Source organism: Passer domesticus, chromosome 18 (genome assembly GCF_036417665.1).
Source record: "Passer domesticus isolate bPasDom1 chromosome 18, bPasDom1.hap1, whole genome shotgun sequence".
Taxonomy (NCBI): Eukaryota; Metazoa; Chordata; class Aves; order Passeriformes; family Passeridae; genus Passer; species Passer domesticus.
Genome location: NC_087491.1, coordinates 12473860 through 12495396, shown reverse-complemented (window position 1 = coordinate 12495396; position 21537 = coordinate 12473860). Strand labels below are relative to the sequence as shown.

At 47.0% G+C, this 21537-nt stretch overlaps 1 protein-coding gene across 6 annotated transcripts in view; it reads left to right on the top strand.

Annotated features, from left to right (window-relative positions):
- Window positions 1-21537, top strand: part of MAPKAP1 (MAPK associated protein 1) — a 78279-nt gene that overhangs the window by 41339 nt on the left and 15403 nt on the right. For 5 of the 6 annotated variants that reach the window (XM_064393546.1, XM_064393547.1, XM_064393548.1 and 2 more), the window contains 3 exons: window positions 2557-2666; window positions 16376-16483; window positions 21061-21201. In XM_064393546.1, coding sequence (XP_064249616.1) covers window positions 2557-2666; window positions 16376-16483; window positions 21061-21201 — 359 coding nt within the window. The remainder of the gene's footprint in view (window positions 1-2556; window positions 2667-16375; window positions 16484-21060; window positions 21202-21537) is intronic. The other variant, XM_064393550.1, reaches the window with a different exon arrangement.

Genomic DNA, 21537 nt, shown 5'->3' with positions numbered 1-21537 from the left:
TGGGGGTCCAGCCCCCCTGGCTCTGCTCCAGAGCAAACAGCCAAGAGTTTGCAAAAGCAGGGCGCGCTCCACGTCCCCGCGCTGCTGCCAAGCCCTCACTCACGGCTCGCACACTAAATATAGCTAAACACTGAGGCTTTCTTATTGTGCTTTGATCAGTAAAATAAACTTTCAGAGATTGTTCTGGGATGAGATCCAGCTTCTGAGGCAAAGAATGGCCGTGGCTCGGGCAGGGGTTAGTAATGGAGTGTCAGGGAAATCAGTCTGACAGTTCTCAGGCCAGCTGCTCAATGGAAAGAATCGGCGGAGCCGGGACAGCCCGGAACGCGGCGGATCACAGCAGCCCTGCTCTTTAGTGGCTCAAGTGTCAGGGACTGAGACAAAAATCTCCCTTTTGGGGCGTTGGGGCCATCTGCCAATGGCCACTCTGTGCCCAGTGCGAAGGGGGCTGCATTCCCTGCTCTCTTTGGGGTGAACAATGTTGAAAAGCATTTTGTACAGAGGGGACAATTGTGATTCGGGTTGGTTTGGCCATAGCAGCTTATGGAAGACTTCTGTTGCCTTTGCAATTTCTTTTTTCCCTAGAGTATTTTAATTTATTTCCCTGTACTTTGGTTGGAGTTTTCTGGAAAATTCCAGTAGGTATTGCAGAGCATCATATGAATTACCTGGAGGCATCAGGTGCTGTGATGGTCTGGTCCAGCATGGAGGGCTTTTCAATGAGAAACCTTGTGTTGCTCAAATAAAAGCACAAAGGTAGTTTCCTTTTTGTGGTTATAACTGTAAAATAGGTTTTTCACTTTAAAGAATCCACTGAATCTTGCTCAGCGGGTCAGCTGGAACTGAAGCTGTGAGGCTTTTGGGAAGCGAGGGGCTGGCCAGGTAAAGGGCAGGTGTGTGGTGCTCGTGCAGGTCATGGGGCTCCACAGCAGCTTCAAGGGAAATTTGCTCCTCAGTGAAGTGCTGGGGAAGATCTCTGCTCATTGCAGGCATTGGCCTCTGAGCCCTGGGGCTGTTCCCAGGACAGCAGTGTCACCTGCAGAGGTGGTGACACTCCCTCAGCTCTGCTCCTGCTGCACCGAGCACGCGGCAGAAACAGAGGGAAAAGTAGATGCATGAAAAGGTTGGGATTATTTGGTTTGAAGACGAGTAAGATAGAGTTATAAATAATAAATGGTCTGGAGAACATAAATTTGGGCTTTTAGGCAGTTTCATTTTGCCAGGAACAAAGGGAATTGAAAATGAAATTCAGATGAGAGCAGCGCACAACTGAGCAGAGGGAAACGGCGTCTCACACCAGCGAGGGGGGACATCCCCTGAGCCCGGGCTTGGCTGCTGCTCCCACGAGCACGAGTGGCCCCAGGACAGCGAGCTGTGACCAGCATGTGGCCAGGCAGGGCTGCTGGCCCCTGTGCCACGCTGCAGGCAGTGCCCTGAGCAGTGAGTGGCCAGGGCTCTGTCCTGGCTGGGGATGTCACTGAGGGCTGGGGATGCCGTGTCTGACGTGACCTGGGCTCCAACCTCTGGTCCCAGCATTTGTGTTTCAAAGTGACATGTAATATGGGTTTGTTTTGCAGGATGTACTTGTGTTGCTTGGATTGCTTTCGCCTGCCAGTTGCTTTTAAAAATATTCCAGCTGTGCTGTTCATATAGAGCTGTACTCCCTGATTAAAATTCCTGGTTGCCAGATACAAGGCTCCTCCTCCTGCCCGAATAGCTTTGCAAACCAGTTTTTTCCATGCAGAGAAATCTCTCCGGTGGGAGCCTTCAGCTCTCGGATTTCCCTGGAACTGTCTGCAGTGACATCTACTGACATGAGCTGAGACTGACTGCGAGGGCTAAGGGGCAAAATTTACTGATCTGCTCATTCAGAGTCTCTTCTATTATACAGTCTCTGCTTCCCCAGGGGTGCCCCTCTCGGTGTTTGGCAGCAGTATCCCCCACAGCTGTCCCCATGCTCTTTGCAGTCCTTCCTTTCCCCTGTGTGGCCTCTCCCATGGGTGATGGCCAGGACAAGGACCCACTGCCTTGCATCTTTCTGGGAGATTTTGTGCCATTGTGTTCACAAAAACATGGCCCTGTTAGGCTGGAAATAATGCACTGAAGCAATACCTCGATAGTGCTGCACAGCTGCTGTCACTGAGGGTGTGCTGCCCCTTGTCCCTAACGGTTTGTTACGTGTGGGACACGGATGAAAATGCCACTGCAAACTGCTTTTCTGTGGTGTGCTGTGCAGCACAGACACGAGCTGGGGAGATGAGGAGCCCCCCAGCTACACTGGCTCATTTTTCTCTTCTAATGCTGAACGCCAAGTGATCAAAAATAACAATAAATTAGGAAAATCCTTACACCCCTGTCTTGAATCTCAACCCGTTTTGGCTGGTTTTGTCTCTGCCTTGCTAAGGCAGTTTGCTTGGTTTCTCCTTTTAACTTCCCTTTCCAGCCCAACTTCGTTAACCGTGTGCCTAACGAGTGCTTTGCTTGAAGCTAACGAGGGCTGCGGGGAGCTGCCAGTGATGATTGTTTTGTAAAACTGCATGTGCATCTGTCTTGCAGAAATGCTGCTCATGGATTCTCACTTATTCAGGTGGACAGTATGAAGGTCACCATGAAGGATATCTTACAAAAGGCCTTAAAGAGAAGGAAGGGATCACAGAGAGGCTCAGGTGGGTTATTTATCGTATTTTCTAGAGGGCAGGGTGTTTTCTCCATGAGTATATTTTATATCTCTTTTTAACTGTTGTGAACGTTGCCCAGGTTTTGGGGGGTTGTGTCCCAGCCCCACTCACAGCAGTTCTGTGCACAGGTCTGTGTTCTCCATGCTGGCACAAAGCTGGCAGTGCAGGAGCTGCATAATGTTTGCTGCAGAGCAGTATATCCATTCCTGCAAATATTTATTTATGATAACAAAGCCATTTGCATTCAAGACCAGTTCATGGTAATTTGGGATGATGGGTAGAAGTACAGCAAGTCCAGCCCATGACAGAGTTTGTATATATACTTCTAATTTATGTAAGAAAATTATGCTTAGTGCGATTTTAAATAATTTCAAGGATTCATTGTTATTTGTAGTGAAAAATTTACTTTCTGCAATGTTATCAAAATAGTGCTGTTATAGTTAAGGCATATGAACACTTAAAAAAGGAAAATGTACAGTGCTTGTATTTCTATTTTAAACAATGTTTTTCTGGGGGGTAGATGTGCATTCACATATGTGTTAGTGTATATATTTCAGAAGTATAAGGCTGAGAGATCTTTCCAGCAACAAGAAATAATTACTGAGAGAAATTGCACCGAGTCTTGTCACGCAACAAAGGAACTTTAATATAAACCCATCTATATAGTGGGAAAGATAAGGATCTTGGCTTTGTAAATGAATGAAACCTCCTTATACACCCTCAGTTTTAACTATGGGAAAAGAAAATAAACCCTGTTCTCCTTAGAAAAAGTAGTTCAGTGCAGTTTTTAAATGCGTGTATAATCTGTCATGGATTTAATTAGCTATCTTCAGATGAGAGCTGAAGTTTTAATAAAAGTTAGAAGAGATAACACAGTGAAGGACACGGATGAGCTGTCTCAAGGCCATATTCCAAGGGAACGATAAGAGCTGTAAAAAATGGCAGAGAAGAGCAATTGAACGGAGCAATGAAAATCTGATTCTCGTAAAAAAAAAAAAAAGCAGGGGGGGGGAGGTTGGAGGAGGAGAGGAGCGGGGCTGGGGGTGGAGAGGAGCCCCGGCAGCCTGCAGCAATTTGGAGGGTGGCCAGCAGCCAGATGTGCCAGCGGCACGTCCCGGCCCTGGCAGCTGAGCGCGCCGTGTGATAACCGGCTCTCTGGATGCCCATCGCTGGCCGCAGAGATAGAATTAAATGATGATGATCTTCCCACAAGTTGGGAGAGGAAACAATGCATATAAATCTTGATTTCATCTCAGCGTGAGAAGTCTTTATCCATCATCACTCATAATGAACAAGTCGTTAGCGGCGATGAATGGTGTTGGGGTTTTTTCAAACACCTCTTTTGTTCACTTTTTGGGTGACTTTTATTTATTTCCCGGGGTCAGATTTCCCTTCCCTGAAGGGAGGTTGCTAAAGGATTCACTTAGCTCAGTCTTTAAACTGCTTCCCCCCTTCGTGTAACAGATGTTTTATTCTTTGTCCATTTGAAATCTGATTCTGCTTTGACTTTGTTATTTTTGCTCAGTAGTTTAGAGAAGGGATGGACCTGCCATTTCTTGCTTCAGCTAATACATTCACTTCTGCTGCCTTGGTGCTCCTGCTCAGAACCCTTTTCAGGATCAGGGTATATAGGGATGCATCAGAATTTTTTATCAACATTAACTTAGCTTATCCAAACCTTTCCTTATTCCCAGTTACATCCCTCTCCCAAACTGTGGATGATCAGGCTTTAGGGGGTGGGGGGGCTTAGGAAGATCTTGCTGTTATCTTGAAAGCAGCAGCAATTGTAGCTGTGTGCACAGAGGGATCTGTGGCTGTGCCAGTCCCCATCTGCCACGGGCTGGCCGTGCTGTGAGCTCAGGGTGCCACCACAGTGGGCACAGAGAGACTGGAGCAGGAGTAAAAGGAAAGATTTTGCCATCATTCCTCACCTACCCCCAGATCCCTCATCACTGGAGAGGATGTGCCTCTCAGTGTCACTGGGAGATGCAGGGATAAATGGAATTGCAGATCAGAGCATTGGCACAGCCAGGCCTGGGCCAGGGTGCTTCAGGTCATTGTTAACCAGTGGATTAGGATGTCAAAGTTCTGAATAAAAAATAAAACATAATTTAGGAGAAACATTTCTCTTCATTCGGCAAAGTTTCCTTTAAAGCTGATTGGTCTGATTTTTAAAAAGTTGTTACTAAAATTAGGCTGAACGTGTTCATTTAAAATTTTTGGAATATTTTAATAAAACTGAAATGCCCATGAGCTTTTCTGCCTGTCTTCAATGGGCCTCCAGATCAGCCTTTTCAGGAGAGATGAATTTATTGCATTACAGCTTGTGCTTTTGTCAAGTACTGGTAGAAGCAGTTGCTTTCTGAACTGTTTTCACCACTGACTTACAGGACATTTTTCAGACTGGTCCTGAATTGGTAGGAAAATGCAAACCTGGGTTGGCTACTTTGGGTGAGGAAAATTTGAGGAATTCCTGTGGTACAGCTGGGAAGGGTTTGTTCAGCATGCCTAGGGCTAAAACACTAAGCTAGTTTTCTCTAAATACTTTGTTCAGCCAGTAAAGATTATTTGTTGCAGCAAAATACTGATCAGTAGGAGACAGAAGTGGGCTACAGCCTTTTCTTCATGGAAGGGGGCCTGAAAAAACAGCAGCAATATTCTGACTGTGCCTGGCTCTATTTAGATAAAATTATTGCAAACTGTTCAAACTATTTCACCTTCCTTGCAATTCTTCTTTCTTAGTGTCTCAGGGCTTTTGACATATGAACTCTGACCATTTTGAAATGATAATATTTGAGGCAGTCGAGGGGAAGTGCAGGTGCTGGATGTGTTGTAGCTGAGCGCTGAGTCCTTTCCTGGAGTTGTGGTTGTCCTGCAGCAGGACTGTGGCACCTGCTGACCTGTGCCACCACAGGAGCCACGGGGGTGAATGGGAGCACTGGGTCAGCTCCTGCCAGTGCCCAGATCACCACCTGGGAGAGGTACACAGAGGCTGCAAGTTAGGAAAATCCTGTAACAACCAGTCAGTGCTGCATTCTGGAGAAGATAAATCTGCAGAGGAAATCGTTGAGGCAGATGTTTAATTAGTTGGAGCCAGGCTGGATAAATCAGGATAGGAGCTGTCTATGCAGATACACCGGTGTGCCTTCCCTTCCTCTGGGCTGGTGTCACTGGCTTTAAAAACAAACTGTTCCTTTTGCTGAGGAGAGAAGCAGCAGCAGCAGTCGTACAGCCTCTCCCTTACTGTAATGGATTCCCCTGTGTACACTCATAAAATAGAAAATGTAATTGATGTTTTCTTATGGTAATGAAAACTAACGAAGTCGAATACTTTATCATCAATTTGTTTAACCTATTGCATGCTCAGCAGCGTGCATTGCACAGGCATACTTTATGGGAGGGCTGGAAATAAAACACTGCAGTTGTGGCATGAGCTTCTGATCCAGGATGGGCCACCTTGAGGGGGCCCAGGGGCATTGCTGATGGGAGAGGGTTTCTGAAAACAGCTCAGATGGGAGGGAAAGAGCCCGAGGATGGGGTGGTGCCCCAGCCACAGAGAGGGGAGCTGGGAGCTCCATCAGTACCACAGGGACCTGACTGGGCACAGCACAGGGCTGGCACTGGGATAACAACCCTCGGAGAACCCTCGTGTCCAGAGGTAGTTTAGGGATTGTTTTGTATAATCCTGCCATGCCCACATCTCCTTTCTTCGAGCACTTCAGCAGCTGATGGTGTAAATATAAAATCTCTCTGCAGTGTGGCTGATCTGCAGAAAAGAACTCACATGCTGGAGATTGGGAGCATAAGAACTTCCTGTTCTCCTTGAATTTATCAGTGAAAATGTCAGATACCGTGCTGTCTGGATTTTGAACAGCTCTAATAACCGAGTCCTGAAAAGCTGTTTTAGAAGGTGAAATTTGGATGTTTTAGTACCTGGGATAATTCTGCTGCCCAGAGATCAGTAACAGCCTTAACATTGACTTCTGGAGCAGGTAGCTGTTGGTCATGCTTGAAAATCCCACCCTCAGGCTTGGCAGAGGAAGCTTTGTAGGTCGTACAGATCATGTTGCAGAACTGTAAAACACCATTACCCCCAGAACTTGATTTGCTTTACTGGGAAATGATTTTCCTGCTCAGTCAGTCTGGTGTGTGTTTCTGCTGGTCTTACTTTCACCAATACTCATGTGTTACCCCTTTAACATGTGAGACATTTGGGTTGTGGTAGATGTGCACTTTAAATCCTGCTTTTTTAGGAAGGCTCAGAGGGACCAAGGCAGGCACAGTTCTTCCAAGGTGGAAGGCACAGCCCATGCTCTGATCCCAGGGCTCAGCTGAGGCTGGGGCTGACAGCAGCCCACAGTGTGCAGCAGGCAGGGAGATCTTATCAGGCTTTTTATATCTGCACCAAAGGCTGCACTCTATTCCCTATAAAATATGTTTGCATGGATTACGATTTTAAGAACATAAGAAAGATGGTGACTTCATCCTTGATACTTCATGTATCTTGATGCCATGGTGATTCTCAAATTAAATATGTGCAGGAACTATATGTACACTGGGAAGTTATCTCCCTGCCTGTGAGCTGTCTCGTTCCTGCTGCTCTTCCACAAACACATTCCCTGGGACGCCAGTTGCCTTCTCCTCCAGAGCTCGACTGAATGGACTATAAATACTAATGTAAAGTAAATAACAATGCAGAGAGAATGTGTGCAGAGGCTTTGTTTTCAAACAAATTAAGCATCGATGTCAGTACATAAAAAACCAGTGTTCTTAGAAGGAGATGAGAGACAAAACCAAACAACATAAAATGCTGAAATGTTGGAATAATCCTGCCTGTTCCTGGTCCGTGTCAGCCTCTCTCCATCTGAAATTTCTGGTGAACAGAGAAGTCTCCTCTGATTAATCTTGTCTGATTTCAAGTAGAAATTCTTTGCAGGGTGAACATGCTACTGATTATTATTTAATAGCTGCCTCCGACTGCAAACATCCCCCGACCAGAAAGGCTCAGTCCTTTTAAGAACAAAATGCTCTACAAGTTTAATTGTTATAAACAAAACCTTCTGCCAACATTGCACAGACGTGACCTGTATTTTCCGTAGGTTAGAGGGAGAGTTATTAGCTCAGTGTTCTGTGAGTTTGGAGAAAGATTAATACTTTTTCGATAAATGAAAACAGCTGCTTTGCAATAACATTCAAGTCCCTAACAGCTGTCAACCAGTGCTTTTTGCATTCTTTAAAATGTGTAAAGTGACCAAAAATAGTTTAAAATAATCTTCCTGGTCTGTTTAAGTGTATTATTTCACTGCCACAGGAAGCTGAATAATAAGAAAAGAGCAAGATTCAAGAAACAGGCGTAGGACTTAAAGATAAAAGCCTCCCTATCATATTTTAGTCTCTACACCAGAATCAGAGGAATTACAGCTGCCAAGGCTGGGGAAAGGAGCCCGTTCCACCCCTGGCACCTGGGGCACGGGGTGTTGGGGTCTGTTACAGAGCCAGGTTTGTTGTGGGTGATTATTGCCGTGGTTTAGATTTGTTCACACAAAGTTCAGAACTGGGGACTCTCAGGTGAGGAGTTCTGCTTGGGGCTCGTCTTTGTTTGAGGAGCAGCCGGGGAGGAGAGCTCTGAGTTGTGCTTGAAAATTCAGTTTCTGACGTGTCAGTGTCAGCACCACATTTAATGTCAAATTTCATGCCTTAAATGTTCCAAAGCAGCTGCTAGAGGAGCTGTGGGCCTTGCTGGGGTTTTGCTTCCTAATCCTACCTTGTTGGTGGGAGAGCAGGACAAAAAAATGTCTGTAAAGGGAGGTGTGTGTGTATTTTGATTGCGCATACATGTATTTATTAATACATTTTTAAAAAGGAGAATTAAAAAGATAAACTATGTAAAGCTACAGCCGTGTGATAAAAGCACTTCTAACAGATGAACTACAATTAGAATAAACTGTCATTAAAGTTTGATACTGTCATGGAATGATGGTAACTGAGGAGTTTAAATTTAAAAGTAAATATGTTCGAGTAGGCGATGCATATGTTTGCTCTGACTCTTTCTGGGATGGAAGCCCCAGCATCTGTGACAGTGAAAAGCCAATTAATTTGTGTTTCCTTGTGTTCACACTCGTGCTTTTCTGCCTAATGCTGCTTGTGAGTGGCTCTGGCTCCGTGCTTTGTTTTGGGTCATTACAGCAGCCCTGCGGAGCCTGGTGCGGGCACGGGCGGGGTCCCTGCAGCATCCTGGGGGTCCCTGCAGCATCCTGGGGGTCCCTGCTGCATCCTGGGGGTCCCTGTTACACCTCGGGGGTCCCTGCAGCATCCTGGGGGTGTCTGTTACACCTCGGGGGTCCCTGAAGCACCTTGGGGGTCCCTGCTGCATCCCGGGGGTCCCTGCTGCATCTTGGGGGTCCCTGTTACACCTCGGGGGTCCCTGCAGCATCCTGGGGGTCCCTGCTGCACCTTGGGGGTCCCTGCAGCATCCTGGGGGTCCCTGCAACACCTTGGGGGTCTCTGCAGCATCCTGGGGGTCCCTGCTGCATCCTGGGGGTCCCTGCTGCATCCTGGGGGTCCCTGCAGCATCCTGGGGGTCCCTGCAGCATCTCGGGGGTCCCTGCTGCATCTTGGGGGTCCCTGCAGCATCCTGGGGGTCCCTCTGCACCTCGGTGGTCCCTGCTGTGCCTCGGGGGTCCCTGCTGCTGCCAAAGAGCAGCTCCTCCCTGCTCTGTGCTCCTGAACCCTCGAGTGCTCTGTGGTTGTGCTGCCCAAAACTGCAGAGCAATCACTGGTGCCTTCACAGCAGGGAAAAGCACCTTTGTCACTTGAAAATCCAGGCAGTGGTGCTGGTCAGTCGGGATTGCCCCCCTGGGCTGGCCCCAGGACCCTTGGGGACCATTCCCTGCACTGGCCGGGCTGAGAGCGGGGCAGCTGCGGAGTTTAAAATAAAATCTGTGTATTGGATTTCTGCTGTAGGTGCTTTACATTATAGATCAAACATGATGATTTTGTCTCGGCTGTTTTTAGAGCTGCACATTGCTAATGCAGAAAGGTAGCAATTAAATAAAACCCTTCTGTTGAGGCTGTGCACAGCCCGGGTTGCTGCTGGCCGTGCTGCACATTTCTGTTCCCCAGAAAAGCAATCCAGAAATGAAGTGTTTGTTTCTTTTTAAGGGGCTTTTGACTAAATTCTTTAATTTCACTGGCTGTCAAGGTAGTGTTAAGTAAAATAGGTTTGAACTGCTGTAGTTTTTGTGTACTGGACTAGATGTCAGAAACCTTTGCCATCACTGGAAATTCTGTCACTCTGGATTTACTATCTGTTTCCCACAGCTGAATTCCTGAGCAGTGTGATTTAACACCTTGGCTCTCCATCAACCAGGCCTGGCATTTATTTGAATGCATTACACCACTGGTTTCCATAAACTATTTTACAATTGTTTCATATAAATGACTGTTTATTTCTACAAAAACCATCTGTATTTCTGTGGAGAGCGGCAGATAACTGTGTGTAAAATTCGGTAATGTCACAACAGTGCAAGTTAAGGAAAAACAGATTGGGCTAAAAAAAACCTCTCATGCTCGTGCATAATGTTAAAAGTTTGTTTTCACTATTTAAATATCTTTATTTATTAACCAGTATTTGCATTTGTAATGATAAAATCTTTATTCCACTTCAGAGGTGTTGAGGGGCTTTGGGGTTTTTAGCGGATAAACAGATTTAAGACGTCCTCGCAGCAGCAGGATTGGAGATGTAAACATTCTGCTCTGCAGCCAGTTCCTCTCACACTGTTTACATATTTTCTGTTGTTTTATTGTCATTGCCAAGCACACAATGGAATCCTGCCCCTTCTGTCATGTTCTGAGGAAGCTCCCAGGGAAGGAGGCCGGAGCCCTGTCCCTGCTCCCGCTGTCCCTGCTCTCCTCAGTGGATGATCCTGCTCCTCCTCTGCCCTTCTTGTCCATGGCCAGTGCTCGCCCCAGCCCAGGGCCATGTCCAGCATCCACGGGCAGTCAGGGCTCCCCAGGCCTCCCCAGGGGGACGAGAGCTGCCTCGGTTTCCCTCCTCCCAGCCAGCACCCAAGGAGCCTCCGCACTGAGCTATTTTAATTCCTCCATCTGCTGCCCATGTGGTGGCAGAGGGAGCACTGGAATCCAGCAGTCTTACACTTAGCACGACTGATACTTTCTGACAGACTATTTGAAATGATAGAAATACATAAATCTCCTCTTTTTTATGACCTTGTAATAGCTGCAACATATTTCCAGCAAATATTTTCTATAGCAATAATAAAAAAGCGATAACAAAAAAATAAATATAAATATAGTTTAAACTCAGGCGGAATCACGCTTTCAAAGCCCAGGGATGGAGCAGCACAGCAATAAATCACAAATCCTTGTGAAAGGAGGGACTTGAAACGGAAAGTCCCACAGACATCAGTGTTAAGTGTTTATCAACAGGGGTTTTTTGACTGCTCTGCTGCTTTCTGCCTGTGCTCAGTTCCCTTTTGTTTGTTCCCTCCTGCCCAGCATCTGTCACTGTGGCTGCTGGGCTGTGGCTGCCTAACTGCCCACACTTCTGATTTTCTCTTTTCCTTTGTTGTTTCCTTTGCCCAGAGCAGCTGTGGCTGCCCCTGGATCCCTGGCAGTGCCCAAGGCCGGGCTGGACAGGGAAGGTGTCCCAGCCTGGGACAGGGAAGGTGTCCCTGGGTGGCAGGGGAAGGGGCTGGCTGAGGTTCCCCTCTGCCCCGAGCCATTCTGTGGTGCTCCCTGTGAGCAGGCAGCAGTGTCTGGGTGTGCTGAGGTCAGGGCTGGAGTGCTGCTCCATTAACACCGTGTTCAACGTGTTGCTCACCAGCTGCTCTCAGGTGTGGGAGGTGGCAGGGCTTTGTGGAAGGAGTTCAAGGACAGGCAGGTTTTCCTGGGCTTTCTCACCAGGCAAACTGTGAGATTGTAACAGGAGCCCCTAGCAAAGAGCAGGATTAATGGATGACACGTGCAGCATACAGGGCAGAGGTGGGCATGGCTTTGGCAGAGCAGGCTGTGCCCCAGCAGGCTGAGAGGGAGCCAGACCATCTGAAAGGGGTGGTGGGTTTGCCATGGCAGGCTTAGATTCCCAAAAAAGATTTGACAAAGGCTCATAAAGCAATTAAGCTGTCACAGGATGAGAAGGAGGATCCTCACATGGATTAATAATTGATTAAAAGACAGGAAACAAAGAATAGGAATAATGGCCCTTGGTGATTAGTAACTAGGTTACTGGTGGAGCTCCAGTGGAACTGGTGGAACCTGCATTGTTCTTTAATGTGGGGCACGGAAAGGATGTGAATGCTGATGTGACAAAATGTGCTGTTGATACAAAAGAGGTAAGAATAGTGCAAATAAAAGCTGTCTGTGAAGCACTGCAGAGGTATCCACAGTGCTGAGTGACAGGACAATAAAACGAGAGAGGGAATTCAGTGTCAATGAGTACAAAATAATATACATGGTGAAAAGCAACTGTAACTATATGTGTGCAATGATGGGCTCTAATTACCTTCCATCAGTCAGGAAAGTATCCAGCATCATCACGGGCAGTTCTCTGAACACTTCAGCTCCATGCAGGAGCAGGCAGAAAGACAAATGGAACATCAGGAACTGAGTCCATAAATCCCAGCGTACCCACATCTTAATTGCTGTATTTTGTCTCAAAAAAGAGAAGAGAAGAGATGCAGAAAGGGATGAGTGTGGAAATGGGTCAGGCACGTGGAGTGAGGAGCAGATGCTGGGAGGGAAGGGCTTTTCTGGTGTGGAAAAGGCACAACTGGGTACAAGAGGTGTCTGTGAAGTGCAGGTGGTGGGGACAGTGGGTTGGGAAGGTTTTATTGAGGTAGTTCAGGGGCAGGAGCTGCTCACCCCAAGCATTGGGGTGGCAATGGCTCATTGGAACAAGAGGAATACCCTTCCTCATGCAGTGTAATAAGTTCAGGAGATAAATGTCATGGAAACGGGAAATTCAAAAGTGTTTTGGACAATTGCATGGACTGTAAAGGGAACAGAAACATTTGATGTAGCCCAGGTAGAACTGGGTGTTGGTGAGGATTATGGGAGCTCTAGAAGGTGAAGAGAGGGATATACAGGCACAGGGATGTGTTTTGTTGCAGAGAGTAATGCTGTAAAACATAGCCTCGGTTTTCAACAGTTTGAGGGGTTTTGTTGATACTTGTCTTTTTTGTTTAGGTTTGACAACTCCACAAACATTAAATATTCTTTCTATAATCCTTATTTCACCCTAGTAACTAGTTTGGAGATGGAGAGGGGTTTGGTTGGGGTTTTGTTTAAAGCCTGGTTCCCTGTTGCAGTGTTAGTATTGTTTATTGTGCAGATTCACCCCTGACCGTGGCATTCTTCATTGCTATTGAAAGTTAATGGGGGAAAAATTGCATTCCAAACATTTGAACCCGTAGTAGCCATGGCTGAACTTAGTTGATCTCTGGTGATCGGTTCAATTTAGTTACGATTTTTAGCCATTAGGCTGGGGCTGAATGATGGTGATTTGGTTGAGGCCAAATGTCTGCAGAAAATTGGCTGTTTGATAAGAGCCCTGTTATCAGAGGGGGATACTTTCTCATTTACATTTAGATGAGTATTGATTATTTATTTACTCAGAGAAGTGAGATTCGTTCCCAATCTTATCTCTCTAGTCTCTGCTTGTCAGCAGAAAGAGAGAGAGAGCTCCTGACAACAGCCCAAGATAACAGCACTTTGTAGTGGAGATAAAAGTTGGAATGGGCCTTTTTCTAGTCTTGACTGAAAGGATAAGTTTTAAAAATTAGAACTGATGGGTCGTGCTTTCAAAAGCCCTTTCTGAAAGCTTTGCAGCTTAAGTGGCAACAGAATTGGTTTGTTGGTGTGCGGGTGGCTGCTCCCTTCTGCAAGGGGGACCCTTAATTTGATTATAGGGTGGGATTCTTCCCAGGCACCCCTGGGTGCTCATGGGGGACTGTGGGTCTTGGGGTCTGTGTCCTTGTTTTTAATTCCTGGTGAACATTCCTGTCTCTAAAGGGGTGTGTTGAAATAGCCAGGTGGGTGTCTGTGGGCAGAATCCATGGTGAGAGGGGTTCCACAGGGGTTCAGCTGGAAGGGACGTGTGTGATGCAGGATCACCAGGAGGGGTGTGGAGCCCTGGGAGCTGCCAGCAGCAGGAAGGCTTGGCCTGGGACACTGGCCAGGGCAGTTCGTGCCAGGATTTTAAAGGTTTATTTTACAACTGCATTGAACATTTGCATCGGATTACAGAAATCCATAAAATCCATCTTTGGTATTGCCACTTGAAAATTTGTTGAAATTCACAGAGCAGGATTCCATTAGGAGACCATTAAATTATCCAATATTCCTACTACAGTGACATCATTTGAACTTGTGAGAGAAGCCTGATAGTAAAACTCCTCCACAGACTGAGCCTGACGTTCTTCATCTGTTGGCAAGCAGAGGTCATGTAAATGTGGACAGATATTTAAAGCATAATTGAAGAGTAGATACTCTGAAAATCCGTTTGCATGTTTTTATTCATTTCTCAGTATTTTCTGGCTGTAAGGAGTTATCCATGAGGCAGCTTGACCTGGTTCCTGCTCTGGAGCTCTATTTCCCTGCTTTATTAGCAGAGTTAATACAGGCTTGACACAAACTGGGTAAGACAATTTACCTGATCATGGGGTTCTCAAGCTGCTCCAGATAAAAGTGACCCTGAGCCACTGCAGGGTGTGTTCAGGGGTGATCCCTGCTGGCTCTCAGGGTTCAGCAGCCTGGGGACTGTTTCTGATGGGGCTGATGTTCTCTGGGGTGGATCCAGCTGGTGGGATCAGATCCTCACAGAGGGACCACGAGCCCTGCCTACCTTTGACCCTTCCATCGTGTCAGGCTTTGCCCCATTGAGCAGGGCTTTGGGACTGCAGCACAGATGTTCAGGTCTGTGCCAGCAGTGCCCCTGGATGTGGCTCAGGAATCTCTGGAAGGTGCTTGGGATGAACAGACAAAGCCATTGGGTTTTGCTGTCACTGGTCCTGTTCTTAAACCTACACCAGGTTTTAAATCCAAATTGATTTACTGCTTTGAGATTTGTTTCAATTCAGTATATTTTGCTTCTGCCTAACAAGCAGGCCTCTGTTTATCTAATGTATTTTAAATTTAAATAGTTAATCACATTTCCAGTAGCCGGGAGAGGAGCAGTGTTGGTGCTGGGTCTGTTTGCCTTTCTTTGTGCTGTGTGGCTTGCACTGCTGATGCTTTGGCAGCTCCTCGTGCCACCACTGGTTGTGCTGGGCAGGCTGGGAGCTGCAGGAGGGCTGGCACTGCCTGCTCTGAGTGGCACTGGGAATAAGGAGAGTCCCCAGCCCGGGGAGGGAACGCGCCCGGCCAAGCAGCCAGTGCCTCACGTGGCTGTGGGGAGATGGAATGAGAAGCTGTAATTGAAATTCTGCTGTAGTAAATTTAAAATTAATTGGCTAACAAATTCCATTCCTTAGGCATGCCATCTGAGGCTGAAAGACTTAATTTTTTTATATATTTTAAATATTTCATCATATATGCTCGTAATTCAAAGTCAGCAAACAGTCAGAAATCCTTTAAGTAATGGTGAAGAGGGAATAGATTTTGTTATTTCAGTTCTAGGTTTCTTGTTACTTTGAGACCTGGTTAAAGAGGCTTTGAATCACTTAGGATTTTTCAGGTATCTCTTCAGGTTATTTTACTGGGTTATGGAAAATTATTTATGGAAAATTATTGTTTGTGGAAAATACTTAGCTGAGAACTTGGTGTGCACTTCAGCTCTCAGGTGTGAGCGGGAGTGGAGCGAGGACAGGAGGGCTTTGGCCCCACTGGCCCCTGCCCTTGGAAAGGGCTTTTCTTCCCCGGGGTCCCACCTGGAACTTGGTGCACTTGGGTCTCCCCCCACCCTGCCAGGACCTCTCCCAGCCCCTGTCAGGACAGCAGGGCTGGAGCTTCATGGGGCTTCACCTGGCACTGGATCAGTGTCCTAGTTTTGTTCCAGTTAAGGCATGTAGTTTAAGGATCCATTCAACTAGAAGATTTTTTTTTTAATGGCCTGGTTTTTGTAAAACCAATTTTTGATACATTTTCTGTAGTTGTGAAACAGCTTTTGAAGTGGTATTGTCCTTACTTTGGGGATTTGGTTGGGGGAGAAAGAAGCTGGCACCTGAGCCTTCAAGATCTACTGTTAAAATGTGAAAATAATTCATTCAAAGCAGCAGCAGCATCTGTCCCTCTGTGTGATGCAGCCCATAAGGAAGGGCTGATTTCCTTCCCAGTTCCTTCCCAGTGCAGACAGAGGGATGGGCAGCAGGGAGCAAACACTGGGGGCTTCTCCACTCAGGAAAGATGCCCCAAAATGCCCCCAGGGTGTACAGTGAGGTCTGAGGGTGCTTCCCACCCCAGGCAGGGGCTTGGTGCAGCCTCACCTGCTGCAGGGACAGCGTGGGAGTGTTGGACAGGGCTTTGGCAGGTCAGGGACAGCTGGAGACAGCGGGAATGTGTTGTTTGCCTCCACGCCATCCTCCAGCTGCTGACAGGGCCCTTCCTTTGGCAGAGGGCTCGGGGACACCAACACCCACCTGCTGTGCTCCCGGGCTGCGAGAAACCTCGTGTTAGCTGAACGTGCTAAGCCATCACTTTGTTAGAGAACAGATGATTTCACAAGTTACTTTATGTTTCAGGTCCTCAGTATCGGCTGGAGAAGCAGAGTGAACCTAATGTCCCAGTAGATTTAGACTGTACCTTGGAGAGCCAGAGCACTTTGGAATTCTGCCTTGTCCGGGAGAACAGTATGTTTCCCCTTTTCACTTTTGCTCTTGTAAACTGCTTAAACTCACATAAGTTATGTATTTTGGAACACCAGCTGTACTGTCTGGGCAAGTACATTCTGACGAGACTCTCTGTCCCGAGGCACTTCTCCGTGGTGCCAAAACAATATTCCAGAGGGAAATGATGGATTTCATACCTTTAGTAAATAGTCTGCATCCTGTTTATCACTTCATGATTAATCTTTTGCTGTTAAACTGCTCTGTAAAGTTATGACCAACCCTGAAAAACACAAAATATGAACCTGTCTGTGCTGCAGACATTGCTCAGTGAGTCGAGGGCTGGTCTGCAGGGTGTTGTGCCATGTCAGTGTGGCTGTCAGAGGCACTGGGCTTTTCTAATACAATTTAAAGAAATTAGCCATGCAGAAATAACTACAGCAGTTTGATGATTTTTGAAGTGCCAGACAAATAATCTTCTCTCCAGCTCTGCTCAAATATTTTTATTCTATTACTGTTTTAATTATCCTAATATTTATTTCCTGATTTATTTCTTTACTTGAAACAATATGAAACTTTAAAAAAGACATTTAATATTGGTTTGTGTTTGTTCCCCATGGCATTTTGATCCATTCTCTATTCTTTATAACAGCCATGCTCTCAGGTTTGGTGTTCTTTCATTCCATTTTGTGTAAAAATGTTGGTTGTACTAATGAGTAAAGCCAGTCACAGTCCTGCCCTGAGCCAAGAGCACTGCACAGAGCCACAGTAAAAACCTGCTTCAAGTAGTGGGAGAGTTTGTTCTTTCTGTGCAGAGGTTAAACCTTTCAATTGGTGCTTTTTGGCCATGGTAACTGCATTTCATCCCAGCATGGCAGCAGAGCACCCCCAAAGCAGCCCTGGCTGCAGCAGGAGCACAAGGGAGAGGCAGCACCTGAGCTCCCCGTGCTGCTGGGGCTGACTCAGCTGTGGCTGCTCCTTGTGAGGGGCACTTGCTCCCAAAATGTTCCTGGTGCTCCTGGCTCGTTTCTGCATAAAATGGTTCTGAGAAACTGTGGGAGAGACCTTGGCAAGAGGGAGCAGGGGGGCTGTGCTGAGGAAATGGAGCAATTCTGACCTCACTAATCGAGTTGTGCTCTTCCACAAGCCAGAATTCCCCGACGTCTGCATCCCACCTATTATTTTTGTATTGATTTTTAATCTACGAAATGATGCTCACTAGTCATACTTCCATGGGGTTTTGCTTGTGATTTAAAATAACATTTTTTTAAAACCCAGGCTCTGTAATTAAAAGAATACTGTAGATGCTCCATTTTTAATGCATTTTCATCATCTGTGGAGGAATCCAGGCTGTGGCCTGTAGCTGCATCTCCTGCAGGTCTTTGCTCTCACGAATGACTGGGTTCAGGTTGCTGAAAGAGTAAATCTGTTGGAAGTTTGTAAGTGGTGTAGCAGGAGTCAGTCTGCTCTGCTCCAGGAGAGCCTCGGGAGCCTTGGCTCAAAATAAATGTCAGAGTGTTGAGGGGACTCTTCTCCCTCCTCCTGAAGTCCTTGAGCTGCACTGCTCCCCCTCCCTCCCAGGCCAGGGGACACCAAAGTGAGCCCTGCTCCTGCACAGAGCCCTGCAGAGGTGTGGGGTGGATCCCTGGGCTGCTGGCTCCCAGTTCCCTGCCCTGGGAGCACTCCTGCCCTCTGCAGCAGTCTGTGTGCCCAAGCAGGAGCAGGGTGGGCACTGCCCAGGCAGGGTGACCCTGCACAGAGGGGCTCCAGGGCAGTGCAGTTTGTGGGATCACTCACAAGCCCTGCCTTGTGCAGAGCCTGGCTCCCCCCTGCAGTCAGAAAATGGATTTTGGGGGGCTTAGGAGCTATCTTTTGGCATGACATTAGAACAGAAATATTGACAGTTTTGCACTATTAATAAAATAATGGCTTGCCAATCCTATCAGCAAACTGAAATATTCACTTTGTGCATTCTGTCTTGATTTGAAATACTTTTAGCTTTGATGTTCCAGTCAGAAAAAGCTCTGTTGTAACAGCTATTACTTGTAAATGTGCTCTTCATAGTCTCATAGTAATTTATAAATATAGATATGGATGATGGCAAGCATCTCCTGGGAGAAGAGCAGCCACATTCCTTTGGGCAAAGAGAAAGTTTATATTTCAGGGTATTAAATGAAACAAAAACTTTCCATTATTAAGAAATATGTATGGAGAAATCCCCTTTCCAGCCAGCATTTACTAATAGCATTCAAGCTAATAAACTGCTTCCAGTGTGCAGAACTTTTAACTTGCACAAAGATTTATCTTTAAACTGAAGGCTGCACTTTGTAATGTGAAATGCCTTTATGTGTGGTAGGAAGCCGTTCATGGCTAATTTAGTTTTATTCTTGCCATCTTACTTCTGGAAAGTTCCTCTTTCTCATTTTATCATTAGATAGTAATTAGTATTCAAGGGAAATTGGTCTTAATATATTAAAATTGGTTTAGTGCCTTTAGACCTATAGCAAAGCCAATGTCTTATTGGAAAATGTAATTGGGGACTCTGTGTATGTAATTAATTGTATTGCAATTAAGAACTTTCATTAAGCAATATTCTAGTACATTAAAGTAATAAGGGACATTTTTGCAGTGCAGTTAACTTTGTGTTTTGTTGTTTTATGGAGGAAATGCAGGTTCCCTTCTCTCCAGTGGGCTGCCTGTGGCGTTTCGGTGCTGTGCCATTGTCTGTGCTGGGCGCTGCCAGGGCTCCCTGGCACAGCAGGCTCTGGCTCAGCTGGGTCCCGTGGGAGGAGGCTCCTGCTTTGGCTCCTGCCTGGCCTCCAGCTCTGGAGCTGCTGCTGTTTTCCCATTGTTGGTCTCACTGAAATCAGAGTTTCCAGGGAGGAGAGGGGCCCCAGTGACCGAGCTCTGCTCCCCAGGGACTCAGGTCTGCCCTGGGGCTGTGTGGGCAGCCAGGGTCAGGTGGAGGGGTCACTTCTGCCATGTCCAGCTCCTGTGCCAGCACAGGGTGCCATTGTGACCCCACAGTGGGGACAGGGTGGTGGGGACACCCCAGTGCTTTCCAGCCTGGAGGGTCCGGGCTGGCTCCCAGTGCCAGTGGCAGTGCCACCCTCCTGCCTCACTGCCAGGCATGCCACACCACAGCCTCTCCAGACGCTTTTAAGTGCACCAAAAAGTTTGACATATCTCAGTGTATCTTTGGAGTAGTGCAGCATGAGGGTTTGACATGATACATTATGATAATCCATAGTATAGAGACATTAACACAGGGGTCTGTGACAAAATGCATTGTAATGTCTCGGAAGGAGCCATTACAATTTATCTTGTCATTCTGGAGCATGGAGTGGTTGCAGTGTTAAGATGGCTCTGCATAAATTCACATGGAGACTGTTTAATTTGATTTTTGGAATCCTTTCAAGTCGAATGGCACAGCCCAATTTGTAGCTTAACCCTTTGGGGCCGTGGTGTGTGAGAAGGGAGAGCTGTGGTGAGATTCTGTGTCCTGGGAATCTCCTGCTTTGTGCTCCCCATGTGGTTTTGGACTCATTTAACAGCAGATGCTCACAGTGGTGTAGTGTTGATGCCACTCCAACAATACCAGTCTCAAGCAAAATCAATACTGAAAAATCTGACAAGTTGGTACCTGCTTTGCTGGAGCTTTAAGATCTGTACTAAAACTCCATCATCTCACCTTCCCATTATTAAAATTTCAGCAAAATAGAAAGTTTTCATTAATCTCCTGCAGCAAATTTAGTTCTCTGAACTGGCAGTTGGTTCAGCTTTTAGGACTACATTAGCCAGGATATTAAACAAAACGTGTCGTTCCTCAGGATCTCCTGTAAGAAGCTAAATCAGTTTTCAAACATATTTATGCCACTTTATCTACCAGCATCTGAATGATCATTTTGAGCTGAGGTGCTTTATTAGCAGCTGGCATTGAAATTACTCTGTGCAATTATATATCACATTATAGTAATGTTGGAATTGGTGTTAATCCAACGTCATAAAATGTAAAAAATCTTTAAAGCATGTGATATTTTTTCAGTAATTGGCATTTTGGCTTAATGAGTTGTTGCCTTTTCTAAAGGCAGTACCTGCAGTGGTAATGAGAATACTAATCAGTAAATAAAGTGCAGCTGCACAGCAGCGTGCCCGAGGTGCTGCTGGCACGTGGGGGAGCTGGGTGGCATTGAGGGGCACCTCTGGGACAGACACCTCTGGGGACTCAAACCTCTGGGACAGACACCTCGGGGACAGACACCTCTGGGGACAGACACCTCTGGGACAGACACCTCTGGGACAGACAGCTCTGGGTGGCCTTGGGCAGCTCTGGCCCCCTTGCTGGGCGGCAGGGTTGGGTGGCCAGCAGGCTCATCCCCTGGGGTACCCACGCTCCTGCGCCGCCTGGCCTGGCTGCAGCACGGTGTGCTGCTCTCCACGCAGCCCCAGGTGCCTGCCCAGTGCCCCGGTGGCTGCCCTGGGCTGGAGGGTGGCGTTTCCTCGTGCCAGAGGCAGGAGCTGGGCGTTCAGAGCCTGCCCCGTGGCGGCCCCGCGTGCCCCGAGCCAAAGCTCCCCGTCAGGAGCCGCGCTTTGTCTTGCAGGTTCCAGAGGAGAAGAGGTCTCAGAGGAGGACCCCCAGATCGACATTGCCACGGTGCAGGACATGCTCAGCAGCCACCATTACAAGTCCTTCAAAGTCAGCATGATCCACCGGCTGCGGTTCACCACGGACGTGCAGTTAGGTAAGTGCAGCATGGCACGGGGCGGCCCAGAGCTGGGGCCAGCAGCTGCCTGCCCATCCCTGGCCACTCTGAAACAGTCCCCATCACCTTGGCCCATTTCTCATGGAGCCCTTGAAAGTGTTGCTGGCATTTCAGCAGTTAAAAATATTGCTTTCCGTTGAAAATACTTCGGTATTTTTATTATCCCCAATCAGTTGCACATGTTGCCTCTGAAGGAAGGCCATTATTTAATGACCTCGTCTCTTTTTTTCAGTCTAGGCTTCCTAATGGAAAGCTTCTTGCCAACTGTTTTGTTATTTTTAAATGAGGCTTTGCAAAATTGGGAGTTATTGGGTT